The sequence below is a fragment of the Palaemon carinicauda genome, chromosome 2 (assembly GCF_036898095.1).
Source record: "Palaemon carinicauda isolate YSFRI2023 chromosome 2, ASM3689809v2, whole genome shotgun sequence".
NCBI classification, from domain to species: Eukaryota; Metazoa; Arthropoda; class Malacostraca; order Decapoda; family Palaemonidae; genus Palaemon; species Palaemon carinicauda.
In genome coordinates this window covers 115240452-115261760 of record NC_090726.1, presented here as the reverse complement: position 1 = coordinate 115261760, position 21309 = coordinate 115240452, and the positions used below count along the sequence as shown (strand labels likewise).

The following is a 21309-nucleotide window of genomic DNA, read 5'->3' as shown; positions in this document are numbered from 1 at the left end:
GAAAATTAACGAAATATACAGTAGGTTTCCACAGATAACATCAGTTGCAATTCTAGACCATGTATAGAAATGTTTGTCAAAATTAACCATTCCTATAAATGCAGAAGTATAAATAACATTTATAATATATAATATACTTTCGAGTCTATTGATCCACCAACAAGTCACTAGTATTGTGCCACAGAACAAACTTCCTGTATGTCTAAAAACTATTATATCTAATTAAATGAATGTAGTTCAGTACACTCCCCGTCTGATATCTACCGGATATCACTATATCAAATAATAAATATTGGATACAATGTCACTAAATACAGAATTATAGACAGTTCTCTAAAAGAAGAATCATATCCACGATTTGACGTGTGTAGATGGTCGGTTTACCGTTGACGATGGTACGCACTTCAGCTTTCCGGACATGATCGTCGGAACTTTTCAGAGGATTCATTATTACACCCATTGGCCATTGGGTACGACATAAGTTTTTGTCCTTGAGTAGGACCACATCTCCTTTGACGAGATCTCGGCGATGCTCAACCCATTTCTGACGTTGCTGTAATAACGGTAAATACTCCTTTCTCCAACGAGACCAAAAGATACTGGCTAAAGCTTGCACACGTTTCCACTCTACAAGATGCAAGTCTCTTTCATTGAAGTCTCCTAATTGATCCGATGTGAAGATATAATCTGTCTTCTGAGTTAATAACATAGTTGGTGTTAGGATTAATGGGTTTTCTGGGTCTGTTGACACAGGTACTAGAGGCCTGGAGTTAATTATCGCCGACACTTCTGTCAGGAACGTGTTTAGTACATCATGTGTTAGGCTTTTTCCGGTATGGTTTAACAACATGGAGTCTAGTATCCTCCTGGTGATGCCAATCATCCTTTCCCATACTCCTCCCATGTGAGAGGAATGGGGTGGATTAAAGATCCAAGTAGTTCCTGAATTGTACAAGAATTTCCTGAAAGGTCCATCCTCGACGTTAATAGAGTCTATTCTCAGCTTGTCGACTGCACCAATAAAATTAGTTCCACGGTCGGACCGGAATATTTTCACTTGACCTCTTAGAGATATAAATCGTCTGACGGCGTTAATAAAAGCCGAGGAGCTCATTTCTTCAATAAGCTCGATATGAACAGCTCTGGTTACAAGGCAAGAAAAAAGTATAGCCCAACGCTTGGAGTTAGCATATCCACCGCGAGTTCTACGTGAAACTATTGTCCATGGTCCAAAGGCATCTACTCCTACATTTGTAAATGGAGGTGATGGCTCAAGACGATCCTCTGGTAAATCAGACATGATTTGACACTCTGTCTTTCCTCTTAGCTTACGACATGTCACACACTTGTGAATGAATGATGAAATCAAGCGTTTCCCTCCAACAATCCAGAGTCCAGCGGATCTAACTGCTCCATCAGTGAAGTGTCTGCCCTGATGTCTGACTTTACCGTGGTAGTGTCTGACTAACAGCATTGCTATATGATGACGTCCTGGTACAATTATGGGTTTCTTTTCTTTCAAACTCAAGTCAGAATTGACTATTCGCCTCCTACTCGTAGTATCCCTTGTTCGTCCAAGAATGGATTGAGGTTGGCTATCTGACTGCACTTTGGTACCGGTTCATTTTGCTGAAGACAGTCCATTTCCACTCGGTAAACTTCCGATTGTACTGACCTTATGATGAAGTTTTCAGCGTTGATATAACTGTCCACTGAAGTTAAAGACGGTGTCTCTACTGCCTTCTGTGAACGGCAGAACCATTTTAAAAAGGCAACTCCTCGTACAAGTGAGTCCCAAGTAGAGAAATGTAGGAATCTGTCTATTCCTATATTGTGAGCAAGTGTAGCACACGTCTTCTTTATGTCCACATTTATGCGAACTTCCTTGTCACTTTCTGGATCGACAAGCTGAAACTTAGTCTCAGAAGCTTCCTCCTGTTGCAAAGTAAGATGCTTTGGTCCAAATAACCATTCGCTATTGTGAATTTCATGAGCTTCAAAGGATCTAGTTGCTAAATCAGCTGGGTTATGGTGCGTTGGCACGTAGTTCCACTGGCTAGAATCAGAGAATCTTCTGATACGCTCCACTCTGTTTGCTACGTAAGTGTAGAATCTCCTGGTTTCATTGTTGATATAGCCTAAGACAACTTTACTGTCTGTGTGGTACTTGACTGTCTCTATGCTTATATCTAGGTTATCTGTAATGTACTGTGCAATTTCTATAGCTAACACAGCTGCACATAATTCCAGACGTGGAATGGTATGGCCACCAGTCGGTGCAACCTTTGCTTTCCCGAGAACAAAACCCAAACTGGGTATACCACTGATGTCGGTTGTACGGAGGTATGCAACAGCTGCTATGGCTTTTTCGGATGCATCAGAGAAGACATGAAGCTCCTTGGAGACAGTTTCACTGAGGTAAGGCACATAAGTACGCGGTATGCGTAGCTTTTCAAGTTCCTGCAAGGTGTTTCTCCAAGATATCCAATCTGTGGCTGTTTCGTCTGAGAGGGGTTGGTCCCAATCAACAGTCTCTGAAACTAGCTTTCTGAGTAAAAGTTTACCATGTATTATGATTGGAGCTAGGAATCCGAGCGGATCATAGATGCTGTTAACCGTCCAAAGTATTCCTCTCCGTGTTATAGGTTTATTTTCAGATGACAACTGAAACAAGAACTCGTCCGTATTTACATCCCAGCTTAATCCTAGACTATTTTGTAAAGGTTTACTGTGGGCCTCTAGGTCTAAGTCCTTCAGGTTTGATGCCAGATCGTTGGCTGGAAAGGCTTTCATGACTTCCTCAGAATTTGAGGCGATTTTGTGAAGCCTTAGGTTCCCATACATGGCTAGTGCCTTTTGTGTGTCTTTTATGAGATTGATAGCTTCCTCTTTCGTAGTGCATGATGTAAGGCCATCGTCTACATAAAAGTTTCTTGACACAAATTGCGTTACCCGGTTGCCAAAATCTTTTCCTGATGGCTGAGCAGTTTTCCTCAGTCCGAGCGTGGCAACGGCTGGTGACGTACTATTTCCGAACACATGAACTCTCATGCGGTATTCAACAAGGTCATTGTCAATGTCATTATCTTTATGCCACAGGAATCGCAGATAGTTGCGGTGGTCTTCTCTTACTAGGAAACAGTGAAACATGTGCTGGATATCAGCTGTTACTACCACCATTTCTTTGCGGAAACGTATAAGCACTCCTAAAAGATCGTTGGTTAGGTTTGGGCCAGTCAGCAAAACACTGTTAAGCGATACTCCATGACATTTAGCAGAGGAATCAAACACACCTCTGATCTGGTCAGGTTTCTTAGGATGGTAGACACCAAATAATGGTAAGTACCAGCACTCTTCGTGATCTTTGAGTGGTGGAGCAAGCTCTGCGTGGTTATTGTCGAAATTCTTACTCATGAATGTGAGAAAGTGTTCCTGTTTTACCGGGTTTCTTCGCAGACTGGCATCTAATAGCATGGCCCGTTGAAGAGCTTGCTGTCTGTTGTTTGGCAGAGACTGGCGTGGTACACGGAACGGTAACGGTGCTACCCAACTTCCGCTGGCGTCTCTCACAAATTCATTGTCCATTTGCTTTAGGAACATTTTGTCCTCATAAGACATTGCTGGCTTGTCGTCATTCTTTGTTTTCTCAAATATAGATGAATGCGTATCCTGTTTTATGGGATCCGAGTAGTTTTCTTTGATATCAAAATTGTTGATACATGGTTCAAACATTGATGGCTGTCCATTTGGTAAGATGTTGGTTAATTTGATATTAAGTTCAATTGGGATGTGTTGCTTGTTGATACAAGTTTCTCCTATAATCACCCATCCAAGTTTTAGCTGCTGAGCATATGGAGCCCTTTGCAAACCAAAGCGCTGATCAATCACATGGTGTGCCTCTATAAGATCTCTTCCAATTAACAGTAGAATTTGACAGTTATCATCAATAGGTGGGATGTTGTCTCTGATATCCATCAAGTGAGGATAATGCATTGCGACTTCCGGTGTAGGAATTTCATCTCGATTGTTGGGAATGTGATCACATTCTATTAAGGTTGGCAGATCTAATCTCGTGTCACCCTGTATCGATTCTATGACGAAGCTTCTCCCTCTTCTGCCTGAAGTAACTACTCTGCCAGAGCATGTCGATAGAGGGTAGTTTTCTGGCTTGTCCCATACGTTGAATAGATTGAAGAAGTCGGGTGAGGCGAGAGACCGATTACTTTGGTCATCAATAATGGCATACATTCGCACAACCTTGTCTGGACTGTCCTTGTGGAACACCTTCACTGGGAGTATTTTTGCACATGATTTACCACCATAATAATCCTTGCAGATCTCTGTGCAAGAAGAGTTGATTGAAGTTGTCTTAGTTTCAGCCATTTCAGCATGCTCCCCGCCGTGAGCTGCTTGGGGAATGTCCTTTGATAATTTCCCTCCAGTAACATGTAGTGCTGTTGCATGCTGTTTGCTTCCACATTCCTTGCAAGATATCTTGGCATTGCAGTTTCGGCTTATATGTGTGGTTGATTCGCAGCCCTTGTAGCATACATTATTTTCCTTCAGTAGTTTTTTGCGTTCTTCTATAGACTTCATTCTGAACCCACGACATTCATTCAATAGATGTTTAGTTTTGTGAAGAATGCATACGTTCTTTTCTTCTCTAGAACTTTCAGGTTTTTGGTCAACTGCTGTCTTACGGACGTTTATCTTGGTGTTGAACTGAGGTACACTCCGTGGCAAGGTCCCCTTTGCTGATGATGTAACGTTCGACTCAAGGTCGAGTCCCGGGTCGTTCTTTATCCGACTCATTTCTCTGATAAAGGAAGTAAATTCCTTGAAGGGAGGAAAGGCAACATCGTGCTGTGATTTATACCTGGAAGCTCTCATCACCCACTTCTCCTGAAGTCCGTATGGTAATTTACTGACGATAGGTTTGATCCCGGAGGAAGAGTCAAAGTAGGCAAGCAAACATCTGAGTTTTGGGTTTTCCTTATAGTATTCTATTTCAGACAGAATATCAGAAAGCTCGTACAGGCGTTTGTTGTCTTTATTCGTGAGTTTTGGAAACTGAGCAAGTTTATTCTTGATGGATGCTTCCACCATTTCTGGGGTGCCGTAACGCTCATCAAGTCTCTGCCACAGTCTTTGTAAGCCCCTGCTAGGGTTGTCTGCATTAGACAATCTTATACTTATGGCATGCTTTGACGACTCCGCTCCTAGCCACTTGACCAAAAGATCCAACTGTTCAGAGTCCGACACCTGCAGTTCCCCGATAACGCACTTAAAACTTCCTTTCCATACATGGTAGGATTCTGCCCGGTCATTAAAATTAGTCAGTCGAGAAAATAATAAATCTTTGCGCAAGAGAAATTTGGTTATTTCTGATGTAGCGCTGGTATCCTGGCTGTAATTCACATTAGCCACAGGAACGTTCGCCATCGGGTTTGTGGCAAGGAACTCTGGTATACTATCCGGTTTTTGACTAAAAGTAGTAGGTCTCGGTACAGGAGCAGTTGTACTTTCTGGAAGTGCTGAGTCTATGGGTAAGACAGAATGTACCACAGGTAGCAGACTCTGATTCACAGTTGGAATGAAAACAGGAGCGTTGTAGTTAAGCTGTGCTGTTACTGGGGTCTGAGTCTTGTCTTGCTGGTTAGCTGGTTCTGGAAACTCGACTGGACCAGGGTGATTTTTAACAAAGTTTTGTACACGTTGCAGTGGGTCTTCAGTCTCCTCAGGAAGATGGCTTACTGCCTGACTGTCGTCACATTCTAGGACACGTGCTTCGGCCTCCGCAGCAGCAGCTTCTCTTTGAATCTCGAGAAGGTTCAAGGTGGCCTTCAGTTCAGCCTTCTCCCGGTCAGCATGAGCAGTTTCCTGTTCAAGTTCTAATTTTCTAAGTGTGACTTGTTCTTCTAACATAGCCTCTTGCTTAAAGATCATGGCTTGTTTTTCTGCATAGGCAATTTTTACCCTGGCGGCCTCTGCTTTGGCCCGCTTTCTCCGTGCTAGACTTGACAAATCAGATCCTCTAGAGCACCCACTTTCTGAAGTCCTGAAGCTCTTTGATGATCTTGACTTTGTATATTGTGCTTGTGTCAGGTTGCGAAAGTGATCGTGGAGCAATGTAATTACAAGGTTCACTTTTGCTGAACGAACTTCCGTGAGAGATGTACATGCATTTAGGTCCTTGATACTTTCTAGCGTCTTCATTCCTTTCAGAAAGGCTCCATACTCATCTACCAGTCTTTGGTGCTTAGTGTAGGACTGTAGGAGTTTTTCCTGAGCCTCGAGCAACAACTGAACGTCATTAGGTGGTGTTCTTACCTCCTCTAACTGGGGTTGTATCTCTGACCAAAGGTCCTCTAGTTGCTGACAGAATTTGTCACGCCTCTCAATGTAGGCCTCCTGACCTCTTTGTGTTAGACTACGTGCATGTCTGGTCTCAGGTTGAGCCCCTGGAATTTCATCCGACTGCTTAGTGTCAAACTCTGATCTCCTGATCGTTTCAGGATTCTGTTCCCCGTCCACCACTTTTGCGTTCTGTTCTTCCTGGTCCATTTTAAGAATTACTCGTTGATGTATGACCAACACTTAACACTGGCGAAACGATTGTCCACCTCTGGCACAAACGCTCTGTTGCTATATGTTGACACTGTGTTGCATACTATCGTCGTAACAGCTACGGACAGCTTTGTCGACAGGACAGGTGCAGGACACAACAGGCAGGTTGTAGCTTTTTCACTTTATTGGCGCGTTCCAATAAGTTTAAACCATTGACTTGGCAGAAACAAACAAGTGTATCAGGAGCTGATGTTTATTTATTCCCTACCAATCAAAGATGGTGAAAAACTGAAAAATACAAAATAAACCAAATTTTACAATGTGATAAGTAATGTAGGCTAAATAAACTCTGAAAGTTTTGAAAATGTCCAAACAAGGCCATGGAAGTGAAGTTTACAAGTACAGTATGAACAAGTTGTACACGAAACAGTAGAAATTTCAGAAATATCAATATAGATCTATGAATAGTTATATAATTTCACAAGAAAACAAATAAAAATGTTATAGTTACATACGCTGTGGTTAGCCACAAATTGTATCAGCAAACAAGTTGTCCTGTAGATATCTTATAAGGCAGTATTCCTGTATGTAGGTAACACTATACTAATCTTCAGAGAAGTTTGTTTAACCTTTTGAAGACTTCCTTTTCTGACACAGACCAGAAACTCAAACCTGACACAACATAATTACAAGTGTAAACAGTCTGTTGAAGAACCACTCAACAAGCATTGAACACTGGTTCTAAACAATACTTACAAAATACTCAAAATACCAATTATCTCCTTTTACCAAGTTAAAAGAAAATTAACGAAATATACAGTAGGTTTCCACAGATAACATCAGTTGCAATTCTAGACCATGTATAGAAATGTTTTTCAAAATTATCCATTCCTATAAATGCAGAAGTATAAATAACATTTATAATATATAATATACTTTCGAGTCTATTGATCCACCAACAAGTCACTAGTATTGTGCCACAGAACAAACTTCCTGTACGTCTAAAAACTATTATATCTAATTAAATGAATGTAGTTCAGTACAATATATATATATATATATATATATATATATATATATATATATATATATATGTATATATATATATATATATATATATATATATATATATATATATATATATATATATATATGTGGGTGCTAAGAATCTCCCGGTTTATAAATGCCAAAGAAAAATTGAAAATAGGTATTTGGAATGATAGAACCATGAATCAGATTGGGAAATTACAGCAAGTGGAGAGTGAATTTATGAAATATAGTTTGGATATCTTAGCCCTAAGTGAAACATGTTGTATGAGGATTGGTAAGGGAAGTTTAGAGCAGGGCAATATATATATATATATATATATATATATATATATATATATATATATATATATATATATATATGTATATATATACAGTATAGCTACTCAGGAAGATCAGATGGAGTTGGAAGAGAAGGGGTAGGAATGATGTTGACACCAAGAGCAGAAAAAGCATTAATCGAGTTGAGAGCTGTAAATATCCGATCGTTACGAGCAAAGTTCAAATCAAGGCAGTGCAATGAGAGTATTATAGTTTGCTATGCCCCAAAAAATGATTCCCCTGAAGAAAGGAAATATAAATACTATGAAAAAATGCAGAGGGTAATAGATGGGATCCCAGAGAGAGATACGAAAATTGTGATTGGCGACTACATTGCTAAAGTTGGAATAAATAATCAAGATATAGAGAATGTGATGGGTGTCATAAGTTTCTGTTCAGCAAACAATCTTAGAGTTACTCTTTTTCAACACAAGGACATCCACAAGTATACATGGACTTCACCATGCGGCATTTACAAAAATCAGATAGATCACATTGCCATAAATAAAGACAGGAGGACTCTGAGAAATGTAAGAAGCTATAGAGGTGCCGATATTGGTAGTGATCACCAGCTTCTCATTGCCACACTGAAATTAAAACTGAAAGCACTCAATAGAAAGGTAGATAGAATACCTAGGTTTGATACAACTAAGTTTTTAGAAAAAGAACACAGAGAAACATTTGCAATTGAATGTAGGAATCGATTCGCAATCTTAGAAACTTTTAAGAGACGAAGAGCAGATATTTAATGATGAATGGTGTGATATTAAAAACGTATATCAGTCAGTTAGTAGTGAAGTCTTGGGACACGCAGTTTCAATGAGAAGGCCATGGATATCAAATGATACTTGGGATGCTATAAAAAATAGACAAAGACAGAAATTGATTGTTGAAAGTTTTCGAGGAATTAATGAAAATTACAAGGTAGAGTGTGCTAAGTATTTCAGCATTGATAGTGAAGTCAAAAGAAAAGCCAGGATGACTGGAGAGATTATTAAGACAGAAAAGCAAATGAGGCTGACAAAGCTATGAATTCAGGAACTGAATATGGTGTAAAAATTGCTCATAGAATTGCTGATGAAATCTCGACTAGGGCAAAGATGAAGAAGCAAATACTCATGAAAAAGAGAGATAACTCTGTTATAGCAGCAGAAGATGAAGAAAGACAACGTTGGATGGTACTCTTTATTGAGGTTATGAATAGGAGATACAAGGGGAATAATTTGATTGATATACCTGAAGCTGATGAGGACCTTGATGTGCCCATGAATGAATTCACTGTGTTTGAAGTCGAAGCTAGCCTAAAAAAAACTAAAGAGATGGAAAGCCCCAGGATACGATGGAATAACTGCCGAGATGATACTGAACGAAAATGAAGTGGCTCCCAAAATACTTACAAGATTATTTTGTAGAATGTGGTATGAAGAGGCAAAATCTGATGAATGGGAGTTAGGAGTGTTGGCAAAAAAAAAAAAAAAAAAAAAAAAAAAGGAGACCTGCTTGAGAAATGAACAAGCAGGATTTAGAAAAGGTAGAAGTTGCACTGACCAAGATTTCATTTTGTACATGTTGTACAGCAATGCGTAGAATATAGAAATCCTGTTTTGATGGCATTTGTGGACTATGAAAAACCCTTTAATAATGTGCAACGGCCAATTTTGTGGAGAGTCCTGCGTTATTATGGAATTCCTCTTAGATATGTAAATTTGATTAAATCTGTTATTGAGCATAGCAAGTGCAAAGCTAATGTTAATGGAGTCTTATCAGATGAATTTACAGTGAACAGTGGAGTACTCCAAGGGAATTAGTTGTCACCTCTGTTGTTTATCCTCCTCAAGGATTTTGTAATGCGTAGAACAGTCGGAGATGGTGGAGAAGGATCAGACTGGATTGGTGATAGGAACTTTTAGACCTAGAGTATACTAATGCTGCTGTCCTTGTTAGCTGAACGCCACAGGATTTACAATGCTTGCTTACCAGAATACATGAAATATCACACGAGGTTGGGCTGAGGATAGATAGAAGAAAGACGAAGATGATGAGAACAGAGTATGCAATGGAAGATGAAATATCATTGGAAGGAGAAAGGATTAATGAGGTGGAATCATTTCAAGTATTTAGGAACTATGATCTCCAGTACAGGGTCTTTAGAATTAGAGTTTAGTGAAAGATTGAAGAAAAGCAAATCAGACAATGGCTATAATAAGTAAAATTTGGAAATGAAATCGCCTGAAATTACGTATAAAAATCAAGCTATATATCAGTTTAGTGAGATCGATGTTACTCTGTCGACATGAGTCATGGTATGGCAATGAAACAATCTCCAATAGATTTAGTAGATTTGAGAACATAGCGCTCAGAAGGATATTGGGAGGTAAATGGCAGGACAGGATTAGAAATAAAACTATAAGAGAGATTACTCAAGTACCATATGTGGATGAGATCATGATGAGGGGTAGATGGAGATGATTTGGACATCCTCTTCGCGCTCCCCAAGAGAAATTAGTTCATCAAACGTTCAGCTCAGCTCCACAAGGCCCTAGAAGAGTTGAAAGACCCAGGCCTACATGGCTTAGGACTATGAAGCGTGAAGTAGGAGATGATGAATGGAGAAGTATTGAATTAAAAGCTCAAGATAGAGACGACTGGCGAAATCTAACCGAGGCTGTTTACGTCAATAGGCGTAGGAGGAGATGATGATATAATTATATAATATATATATATATATATATATATATATATATATATATATATATATATGTATATATATATATATACATATAAAATATTTCATATATATAAATATATATACTCTCTCTCTCTCTCTCTCTCTCTCTCTCTCTCTCTCTCTCTCTCTCTCTCTCTCTCTCTCTCTCTCTCTATATATATACATATATATATATATATATATATATATATATATATATATGTGTGTGTGTGTATATATGTACATATATGTATATATATAAATATATATATATATATATATATATATATATATATATATATGTATATATACTGTATATATACAGTATATATATATATATATATATATATATATATATATATATATATATATATATATATATATATATATATATATATATATATATATATATATACATATACATATACCCAAACAACCCTTCTTCTAGCGTGAGGCGAAGTTTAAATGCATATGTACTTTTATGTATGCATTTAGTCAACATAACGAGTGTCAGAGCATTAAGGAAGGTTAGCTCAGTACGGATTCGTAGTTCAGTAATATTTGCCTTCATATCATCAAAGTAGATGTGATGCGTAATAAACTCTTCAATGTACCGTAGCATCGTGAGATCCCGAAATATTAGCTGAATATTTTTGTTCTTCTTGTCTTTGATTACCCCCCTCCCCCCAAAAAAAAAAAAATTATCCTCCCTCGCTACATGATCTACATTATTAATTGTCCCCTGGGATATTGTACACATACACACACACTCTCTCTCTCTCTCTCTCTCTCTCTCTCTCTCTCTCTCTCTCTCTCTCTCTCTCTCTCTCTCTCTGGTCATCAAATAACTAGAAATTCCACGAACTCTCTTTTCATTTAAGCAATTTTATTTGCGGCTCTTCCAAATGACTTTCAGACAACCATAGTTGATACCCTCCCCGTAGATGTTTATAATCTTGTTAATTTCATCTAATTTTGCAAAACATGTTTGGTTAGATGGAAGAGTTAGAATTATGATGTCAATGCTCTTTGGTATACTGAACTTCATTTGTTCCTCATATACGACCTCATCATGAAATTGGAGTCGCCCACTTGTCACCCCTTTGACCTTTTGTAAGCAGTTGCCACACAAACAATTATCATCTAGCAATTTCTTTTTTTCTTTTACAAATCGTCCAAACGTTAGACCTTTCATTGATCGGTGGACAGGTACAAATATCAGAAAAGCCACCTCCTGGAGGAAGCCAAATGAATTTATTTTTCTTATCTCGTAAAGGTTTTTTCGTCTGTATTCAATGTGTCTTTTCCTTGAAATTTCTGTTATTCAAACTCACGCCTAACTTATACAAAATGTCGCTTTGTCTTTACAGACAGTGAAAGCCAGAAATTCCTTAGCAGGGGAAATTTTCTAATAAGTATTAAGAGAAGACCCATTTTGATTATTCGAAAGACTTCTTTTCCTAGGTAACTGGAGGAAATTTGGTATGTTTAGTTGTAGGGAAATATTAAACATGCTGGACTCCATCCCACGATGGAGTTATTAGTAATAAAAAAGATTCCGCTGCTAAATCTGTAAGAATTTTTAACACAATTGGTATTGAATTTGCCTTTAAGGATTATACAATAAAAAATACAGCCTTTTATAATAACAAAATGGCAAACTATGAGAAATAATGAGTCAATAAGTAACAAATCAAAACAAATCAAACCAATTGTTTCCCCATGGGAATGATCAGACCAGAAATAAAAAAAAACTGAATTAATTTTTAGGGATATTGCCCATTGGTCATACAAGAGTGACTCATTGGTACTTAATGTATACACCTCATTAGATAAGTGCAGTGAGTGTGACATGATTTTAAGCATAAGACATGTTTTTTATAAATGCAGAGTTTTTCGAAGATAAAGAATTTTATGTTCAAGTCAGAAAAAACTTTGACATTTTATCGGATTCAAAGATATTCTTTTTTTAAGATCTTAACGTTTTAAAAGAACAGATTTCATAGGTAAAACTTAAATTTCTCTATATCGCAGTTTTTTACATTCTTTTTATCATACCTATTATTTTATAGCCCATTATTTATTTGGGTCGGCTCTGCAAGAGTTCAGTTCGACTCATAGGGCTGTTTAATCCCCTTATAATAATAATGTACGTAATATTGTAATTTGTAATCAATATAGTTTCACAGATGATCAGCGTCGTGAGTCATCCCTAGATGAGTTCAGTTTGTACACATTTGTCAAATATAATCGGGAAAGTAGTATGGGGGAAATAAATCTAAAGTAGGGAGATGTTCATAGATAAACAACATAATAAAGAAGAAAAAGAAGAGGAAGAGAAAATATTGGAAAATGATAGAAATTTAGATTATAAAGATGAGTTAATGGGGCAACATCAGCAATTGACATAAAACTGATAATGGTAATACCAAAAGTTGTATTATTATCCACATGAAAAATGAGAGAAAGAAGCAGAGAAACGTAAGGAATGCCAGGCGACGTGTCCCCGAGGGAATCCGAGGATTAAAGCAAAAACGACGTTAAGAATTCCTTTTGCGACCAACCTTTTGTTTCTCTCGAAGAGACAACGGAAAGGCCATCCAAAAAGTAAGGATTGCAAATATATTTTTGTGAGGAGAAACAAAGCAGGGGCCTGAAATGTCAGATACAATCTCTTTAATATCAAGAGTGCCAAAGTGTGAATCACTACTGCTTTCGCTTCTCAGGGTACGCATTCTGTATGCATATACCATCGATATATATATATATATATATATATATATATATATATATATATATATATATATATATATATATATATATATATATGATAGATCGATACGAATATATATTTATATATGTGTTAGACTACTTTAGATTTATATTTCATGAAGAAAAGTTAATTACCTTTGGAGAACCTCTTTGCTGTATTTTATAGAGTAATTTGAACTACTCAAGTGAAACAAAGAAAAATTTCATTCTTAGTTGTAAAAGTTCTGCATTTAGTGACTGTATGACAGACACTATTCCAATAACCAATGGCTCCATGGGACATTGCTTCTTATGGTGTGCGGATAATCATACCACTTAACCTGCCCCTCTTTCTGGCACTTCCACCTTATCTTTTCACTAACTCCATAGTCCTGTGTGACCTGTTGACCTCGGAGACTCCCGCACTTAAAACTTTCTTCCCCGTAATATATTTTTCCCTGGCAGTTCTGTCTTCATGGGATCTAAGGAGTAGTACAAAGAGATGCTTCAATATTTCCTCCGCCCTCTTGTATTTCACCTTAAAATATATATTTGGTATTTGATTGTCACTCACTCTTCCAAGACGACCTATCCAACAGGCCTTACAAATGTCCTTTCGTATATCCCTGAACTCTCCCCTTGTGCTATTGATCGCATAAATTTTAAAAGACGACCTAGTTTTTCAAAGTTACATTTGCGCTGAAACACGAAGTCTGTTGAATTTCGCCATTTGTTGCTTTGAACTATTTCAAAACTTTTCCATTGAGCGAGAGAATTTCCTCCTTATACATTTTCAGTTTAGTTTTCATCAAAAAGAAAATATCTTCGTATTACGGTACCAGTTGGATTAGATTGAAGTGAATCATGTCATCAAAGAGCTATACATGAAGATTAAATAAGTTTAATCAATTGTCATGAGGGTGACTTTTTTTAATAATGAAAGTATTATGTGATATGTCTTTACGGGGGCATGTATTGTACCTGAGTATGTTTAAGGATATTAATGATGGAGATTATTGGAGGAGCCACTGAGGCTTTTTTTTTTGTGGTTAGTAACCTGCATTGTATAAAATTCATCGTATAGAGAGGCATATAATACCTGTAGCTGAACATTTAAATCGCCACTTTAATAACGCATAAAATCTGCAACGACGTGCACTTTACATGAAAACAAAATGATACTCATAATAGTGATGCCGTGTACGAAAGTGGTCCCTTCCATCTGGAAACATGGAGCCATAAACGTCTCCGACAACAGCTTCTAGCCTCAACATAGATTTAGATTCAAGGGCAAGAGAGTGGAACGGAGTTTAGAGAGGCGTTAAGTTGAGCTACATTTCTAAAAAGATGAACGGTTAAGTATCGTTGCATTTCTTGAAAAGCTGCATTTCTTTACATTTGTTTTAAGGTTGAGGTGAATTAACTCTGTGATTGCAATTGCTGACAGAGAAAACGCTTCCACGGTACACCGATGAGACTTAAAGCTGTTCTACAAATTTCACAGCCTTTGGCCATACTTGTAAGGTTTGTTTGATTATAATATAATGATTATTATTGAAGTTATTCATCATCATCATCATCTCCTCCTACGCCTACTGCCGCAAAGGGTCTCGGATTAGATTTCGCCAGTCGTTTCTATCTTGAACTTTTAAATTAATACTTTTACATTTATCATCTCCTACTTCACGCTTCATAGGCCTCAGCCATGTAGGCCTGGGTCTTCCTACTCCTCAAATACCTTGTGGAGCCCAGCTAAACGTTTGGTGATCTAATTGTTCTTGGGGAGTGCGAAGAGCATGCCCAAACCATCTCCATCTACTCCTCATAATGATCTCATCCGTATATGGCACTCTAAATATCTCTTATAGTTTCATTTCTAATCATATCCTGCTATTTAACTCCTAATATTCCTCTAAATATATGAGAATTGTTAAAATCATTTAAATCATTATTATATTATTAGAATTACTAAAATCATTATTGAAATTATTAAAATCATTATTATTGAAATTATCATTGAAAGTCACTTCTAATCCATTTTTTTCTGAAGATGAAGGTGATCATTAATGTTAAACCCGAATGTAACCAGTCTCTGAGAAAATTAGAAAACATAAATAAACTGGAGAATATAGATCAATTAAAGTTAATTGTCCGCGCTAGAAATATTAATTCATCAAACGACTAATTGTAGGCCTGCACGAAAGGGTGGGAGTCGAGGCGTTAAATAGAGATGATAAAAAGGAGGGAAGAACATTGGGGTGTGGGTGCTGGAAGGGGACCAGGGGAGGAGTAAATGAAGGCGTTGAAAAGTTATGGAAAATGAGTGAGAGAAAGTCTTTAAGGTGTGTGATCATATTCCTCGTCGGAACGCAGTTTACCCAAGTTGATGTAGCTCCTCCTTCGGGCTATGTTAGTCAGAGCGAGCAGAGGAATAAATTCAACCAGCTTTAAGGAACTAAGAAGTAAAAAAAGTTACTCAAGAACTACACAAAAGTAACAAAATGTTTTTGTCAAGCTGCCGAGAATATGAGTCATGACACAAGTTACTTTGGTTTGATATGTAGACTGGTTTATGATATCAGTAATTGCTAGATAAGATTGACCGGAAAGTCTAGACGGTTGTAAGATTATTTTTTATCCTTCATAAGGTAGTAGGTTGGTCAGGGCACAAGCCACCAGTTGAGATACTACCACTAGAGAATTATTGAGTCCTTTGCCTGGCCAACCAGTACTACATTTTATACCTTTTTCTGGGTACAGCTCATTTTGTCTTTGCCTACGCATACACCATACACCGCATAATCTGGACTATTCTTGCCACATTTTCCTGTCCTCATATACCTGACAACACTGAGATTACCAAATAATTCTTCTTCGCTCAAGGTGTTAACTACAGCAATGTAATTGTTCAGAGGTTACTTTCCTCTTGGTAAGGGTAGAAGAAACTCTTTGACTTTGGTAAGTAGCTCCTCTAGGAGAAGGAAACTCCAAAATCAAACCATTGTTCTCCTGTCTTGGGTAGTGCCATAGGCTCTGTACCATGGCCTTCTACTGCCTTGGATTAGAGTTCTCTTGCTTAAGGGTACACTTGGGCACGCTGTTCTATCTTATTTCTCACTTCCTCATGTTTTTTTATGTTGTTATAGTTTACTTATGTAAGATCTAATTTAATGTAATTACTGTTCTTAAGATATTTTATTTTGATTGTAAATTACCTCTCTTGTAGTTTATTGATTTCCTTGTTTCCTTTTCCGCACTGGGATATTTTCCCTGTGAGAGCCCTTGGGCTTATAGCATCCTTCTTTTCTAACTAGAGTTATAGTTTAGCTTATAATAATAATAATAACAATAATAATAATAATAATAATAATAATAATAATAATAATATAGGCTATATACTAAACCCTTTGTGTCACTATTTCGCAAACAAACGCAAAGATATCACCATTTAGATGACTTCAAACGTCAGGATGCATTGTTTGAAAGCTCATAATTTGTACTCATTCATTTGACATACCAAAAGATAAATCCATATACAAAGTCAATAAACGTGGGTGGGGGTAAGAATACGTTCGCTGTGGCAGGGGAAATCTTCCTTATAAACATAATCTTGTAAAAATATGGAGTGGAAACCAATATGTGACATACCTTCAGTTTTTCGAAAAAACACCTAAGTATGATTCACGTCAAGAGGTCAGAAACCTGACGGGTTTTCTATTAAGGACCAAAAGATTAAAGACGTGAGACCCAGAGAGCCTTGTCTACATTAGATCTTTCTCTATGGTTACGGTTCTTTCCCTTTGCCTACACAGACACCGAATAGTCTAGCCTTTTCTTTACAGATTCTCTTCTGTCCTCATACACATGGCAACACTGATATTACCAAACAATTCTTCTTCTCCCAAGGGGTTAACTACTGCACTGTAATTGTTCAGTGGCTACTTTCCTCTAGGTAAGGGTAGAAGAGGCTCTTTAGCTATGGTAAGCAGCTCTTCTAGGAGAAGGACACTCCAAAATCAAACCATTGTTCTCTACTCTTGGGTAGTGCCATAGCCTCTGTACCATGGTCTTCCACTATCTTGGGTTAGAGTTCTCTTGCTTGAGAGTACACTCGGGCACACTGTTCTATCTAGTTTCTCTTCCTTTTGTTTTGTTAAAGTTTTAATAGTTTTTATAGGAAATATTTATTTCAATGTTTTTATTGTTCTTAGAATATTATATCTTTCCTGGTTTCCTTTCCTCACTGGGCTATTTTCCCTGTTGGGGCCCCTGGGCTTATAGCATCCTGCTTTTCCAACTAGGGTTGTAGCTTATCATTTAATAATAATAATAATAATAATAATAATAATAATGTAGAAAGGGCCCTCCACACATTCCAATAGAGCTTGAGGCACGGCCTTTTCGAAGTCATCGTTCATAAGAAATTAATTGAATTAGAAAGGAATATTTGCGTTTTGGTCATGTCTATTTTAGAATGACTCGAGGATCTAGGACGTCAATTATGCCACTCACGCACAATTCAATTGTAGAAGTCACGTGGACTCAAAGGGAGATCAGACTCGGAAGGTAACAAATGTGTCTTCAGTTGCAAGAAGAGCTCCTCAATATGATCGTTACTTTCGATCGTTTTCCGGTACTTTGCTTTTTATCTGTTTATTTGTTTTGCATACTTTCAAAATACTCATGTTAAATGTATATATATATATATATATATATATATATATATATATATATATATATATATATATATATATATATATATATATATATGTATATATATATATATATATATATATATATATATATACACACGTATTATTGAATTGTTTTCTTCAAATTTTGAATTCACATTGCCACTGGATCACAGTAGAAAGAAATGCAAACGGTTGACTTGACGATCTTTCTACCTTTATTTCTCTTTATCACTAAGGTTCGAATCCTTGGCCCGGCAGAAGTACTTACATGAAATTTCTCCATGGGTCAGTATAGTGAATTCTATATTAAAAGGCTTTCGTGGCTTATTAGTAAAAAAGGAAAATCACGACCATTAGTGATAACGTTATCAATTCATATACATACCTACACACGTATATAAAAGCTTGAGAGAGAGAGAGAGAGAGAGAGAGAGAGAGAGAGAGAGAGAGAGAGAGAGAGAGAGAGTTTTGTTTTGCATATCTTATTAATTGGGTTAAATTTCCAATAATGTGAAAATATAGGCATATGGGGAAGCTATGTAGGAAGAGATAGAATTTGTTGTGCAGGAAATTTTATTCAAAAAGTATTATTCTACATATGACAAGTAATTACGAGATATTTATGAGTAAATGTAGTAAAAAACTAGAAATAATAGAAACCATTACATAAAATCAGTAATTTCGTGGTCGGTGCAAGCTTTCATCATAAGGCTCAAGTGGGGGTAAAGCCATCATATACATTTCTTGAATAGGCCTATAGGCTAACAAAGCCGGGTAGCGTAGAAGACTTCCCTTTTGTAAACTTCCCTAATCTTTGGAAATTGAAACTTACTCGTGCTAGAGAAAAGGTCCCCTGCCATCTCTCTCTCTCTCTCTCTCTCTCTCTCTCTCTCTCTCTCTCTCTCTCTCTCTCTCATCAAGTGGCAACTAAGGCCTAACTGTTCGCAAATTTACAAAAACCTTTCATCCACATCTTGAAAGTTTGGTCTTGTTTGTAAAATATCGAGAAATCGTAGTAATTTAATAACAATTACTATTATGAGAGAGAGAGAGAGAGAGAGAGAGAGAGAGAGAGAGAGAGAGAGAGAGAGAGAGAGAGCTATATCGTGGTGGGGGAAGGGGGGCGTTCGGGCTCTTTGGAGTGCGTTTAGCGTTACGTGAAATCTGGCCAAGTTGAGGGGAAACTGGCGAGACGCTTTGGGCAACACTGATATTGTGGAGGCCTCACAACATTTGTTCTGGCTACAATGTAACACCTGCGCCAAAACCTCGCCTGAAAATTTATGTCTCTTCTTTTTTTGCACTTATTGCTAGATATACGTCACGTTGATTAGTTCATTTTCTCTCCTATGTCGGGCCCTGTACGTCATATCACTCCAGGCTATATTTCTCACCATTGAACAGAAGCAGCACTAAACTTTGAGACGGAAATAGCATGTGCCTGGTCTTGAGAGAGAGAGAGAGAGAGAGAGAGAGAGAGAGAGAGAGAGAGAGAGAGAGAGAGAGAGAGAGATTAAGAAGGGTTTTATATTTTTCAACCTAATTTTCCTGTTTGCATTCAACTGTATTTTGGATGTGACGGGAGTATTTAATTTTCTAGGCTAATTCTGTTTTTTCCCGAAGTAATATACAGCGTAGGTGATTACGAAATAGGAAGTGTGCAGACATAATCCCTTAGAACCGTAAACCTTACAATGGCTCTTGTTCCTTTGTCGAAGAGAGAGAGAGAGAGAGAGAGAGAGAGAGAGAGAGAGAGAGAGAGAGAGAGAGAGAGAGAGCTCTTTCTGGCTCATGTCCAGTAGCGTTTCGTTGTCTAGGTGATTTTATCATTTACCCTCCACCCCTGCTATGTTTCACGATTCCCCCCCATATCTCTCTCTCTCTCTCTCTCTCTCTCTCTCTCTCTCTCTCTCTCTCTCTCTCTCTCTCTCTCTCTCTCTCTATTTATAGTGTTGTATGTTTGTATGTACTTGTGTCTGCAAAATATTTGGCTTCTGCTTTCTCTCTAGAATTTATTTTGCTTTTCGTATGCTCTTGGCATTTGTCCTACGATGTGACTATAGAAACATTACACAAAAGAATTATAATGTTTTAACTTTCACTGCTCGAAAACAAATTCAGTTGCCTTCGTAGAAAACTCAAGTAAATAATTAGATGTTACCCAGATATCAAAATAGACACCTAGGATAGTTTACGCTTTACGCTTTGTAGAAAATAGTATCTGAGTTATGAAGACAAATATAACAATGCGTTTTAGTCCATGAGCCAGACCAGATATTGGTACCACCTGGGGTGGCAAAAGGTCACCGTGTTTTCTTGATAGGTATATATCCATAGATGAAAAAAAGTTTGAAGCCAAGGTTAGAGCAGTAGCTTAATGCTAATAATCACCTCATGAAGATCTACGAATGGTCCCAATATGGGATCCTAAATTTTGGGGTAGGAGAAATATAAATTGCAATATCTTTTGAAGTAATGGTCCAATTGCTACGTATGGCAACTCAAAATAATGGGAATTTTATGTTCTACATAATTCTATATCATATTTGCTCATATGCTAATGAAGTAGGTCACTAGAGGTCAAAAGGTCACAAGATTTTGCCCTTGCCTAAAATCAATAGCGCTGTTCAAAAAATCACCCCAGATATTGAACCAATGAGAATTTCGCCACTGAAATGGGCGCAGATTTGAGATAATAAGTGTCTAAATCCATTTTATGCCTAGAAATGTTAAATTTATTTGTATCTGAGGTATGGTACTTAACGGTATTTGACAATTTTTTTAGAAGCCCATTTTTAGCCAGAGAAGAAACAAAATTAAATTACTCAATCTTCTGATCATTTAGTACGCATGTTTTACTGAAATCTGTTTTTAACCATTAAAATATTGCACTATGCATAAACTATGTTACATTTTGTCAGGTTTAAAAGGGACGAAGTCATTTGACAGCCCTGTAACCCATGTCAAACAGCATGATGTCAAAATGCCATGGCCCCCAGTACCAGAGGAGATGAAAGATGGAGCAGCCTTCGTACCATGCTCTGTGAAAACCTTCTTGAGGATACTGTTGACAGGTGAATCGGACCCCTCAGCTCCTGTATCGGATCGATTACAAAGGCTCATTGAATCAGTTGGGCAAGACCTCGTGTATGGTATAAGGTGTGCAAAGGTAATACCTCCTAAACACATCCTCCTGCCATATGCTGTCAAATCCCAAACTGG

The 21309-nt window shown here is 37.5% G+C and overlaps 1 protein-coding gene across 1 annotated transcript; it reads right to left on the bottom strand.

Annotated features, from left to right (window-relative positions):
• Positions 1-319: 319 nt before the first annotated feature.
• On the bottom strand, positions 320-1474 carry LOC137619488 (uncharacterized). The gene has a single exon (XM_068349559.1). The coding sequence runs from the start codon at positions 1472-1474 to the stop codon at positions 320-322; it is 1155 nt and encodes a 384-aa protein (XP_068205660.1).
• Positions 1475-21309: the final 19835 nt, after the last annotated feature.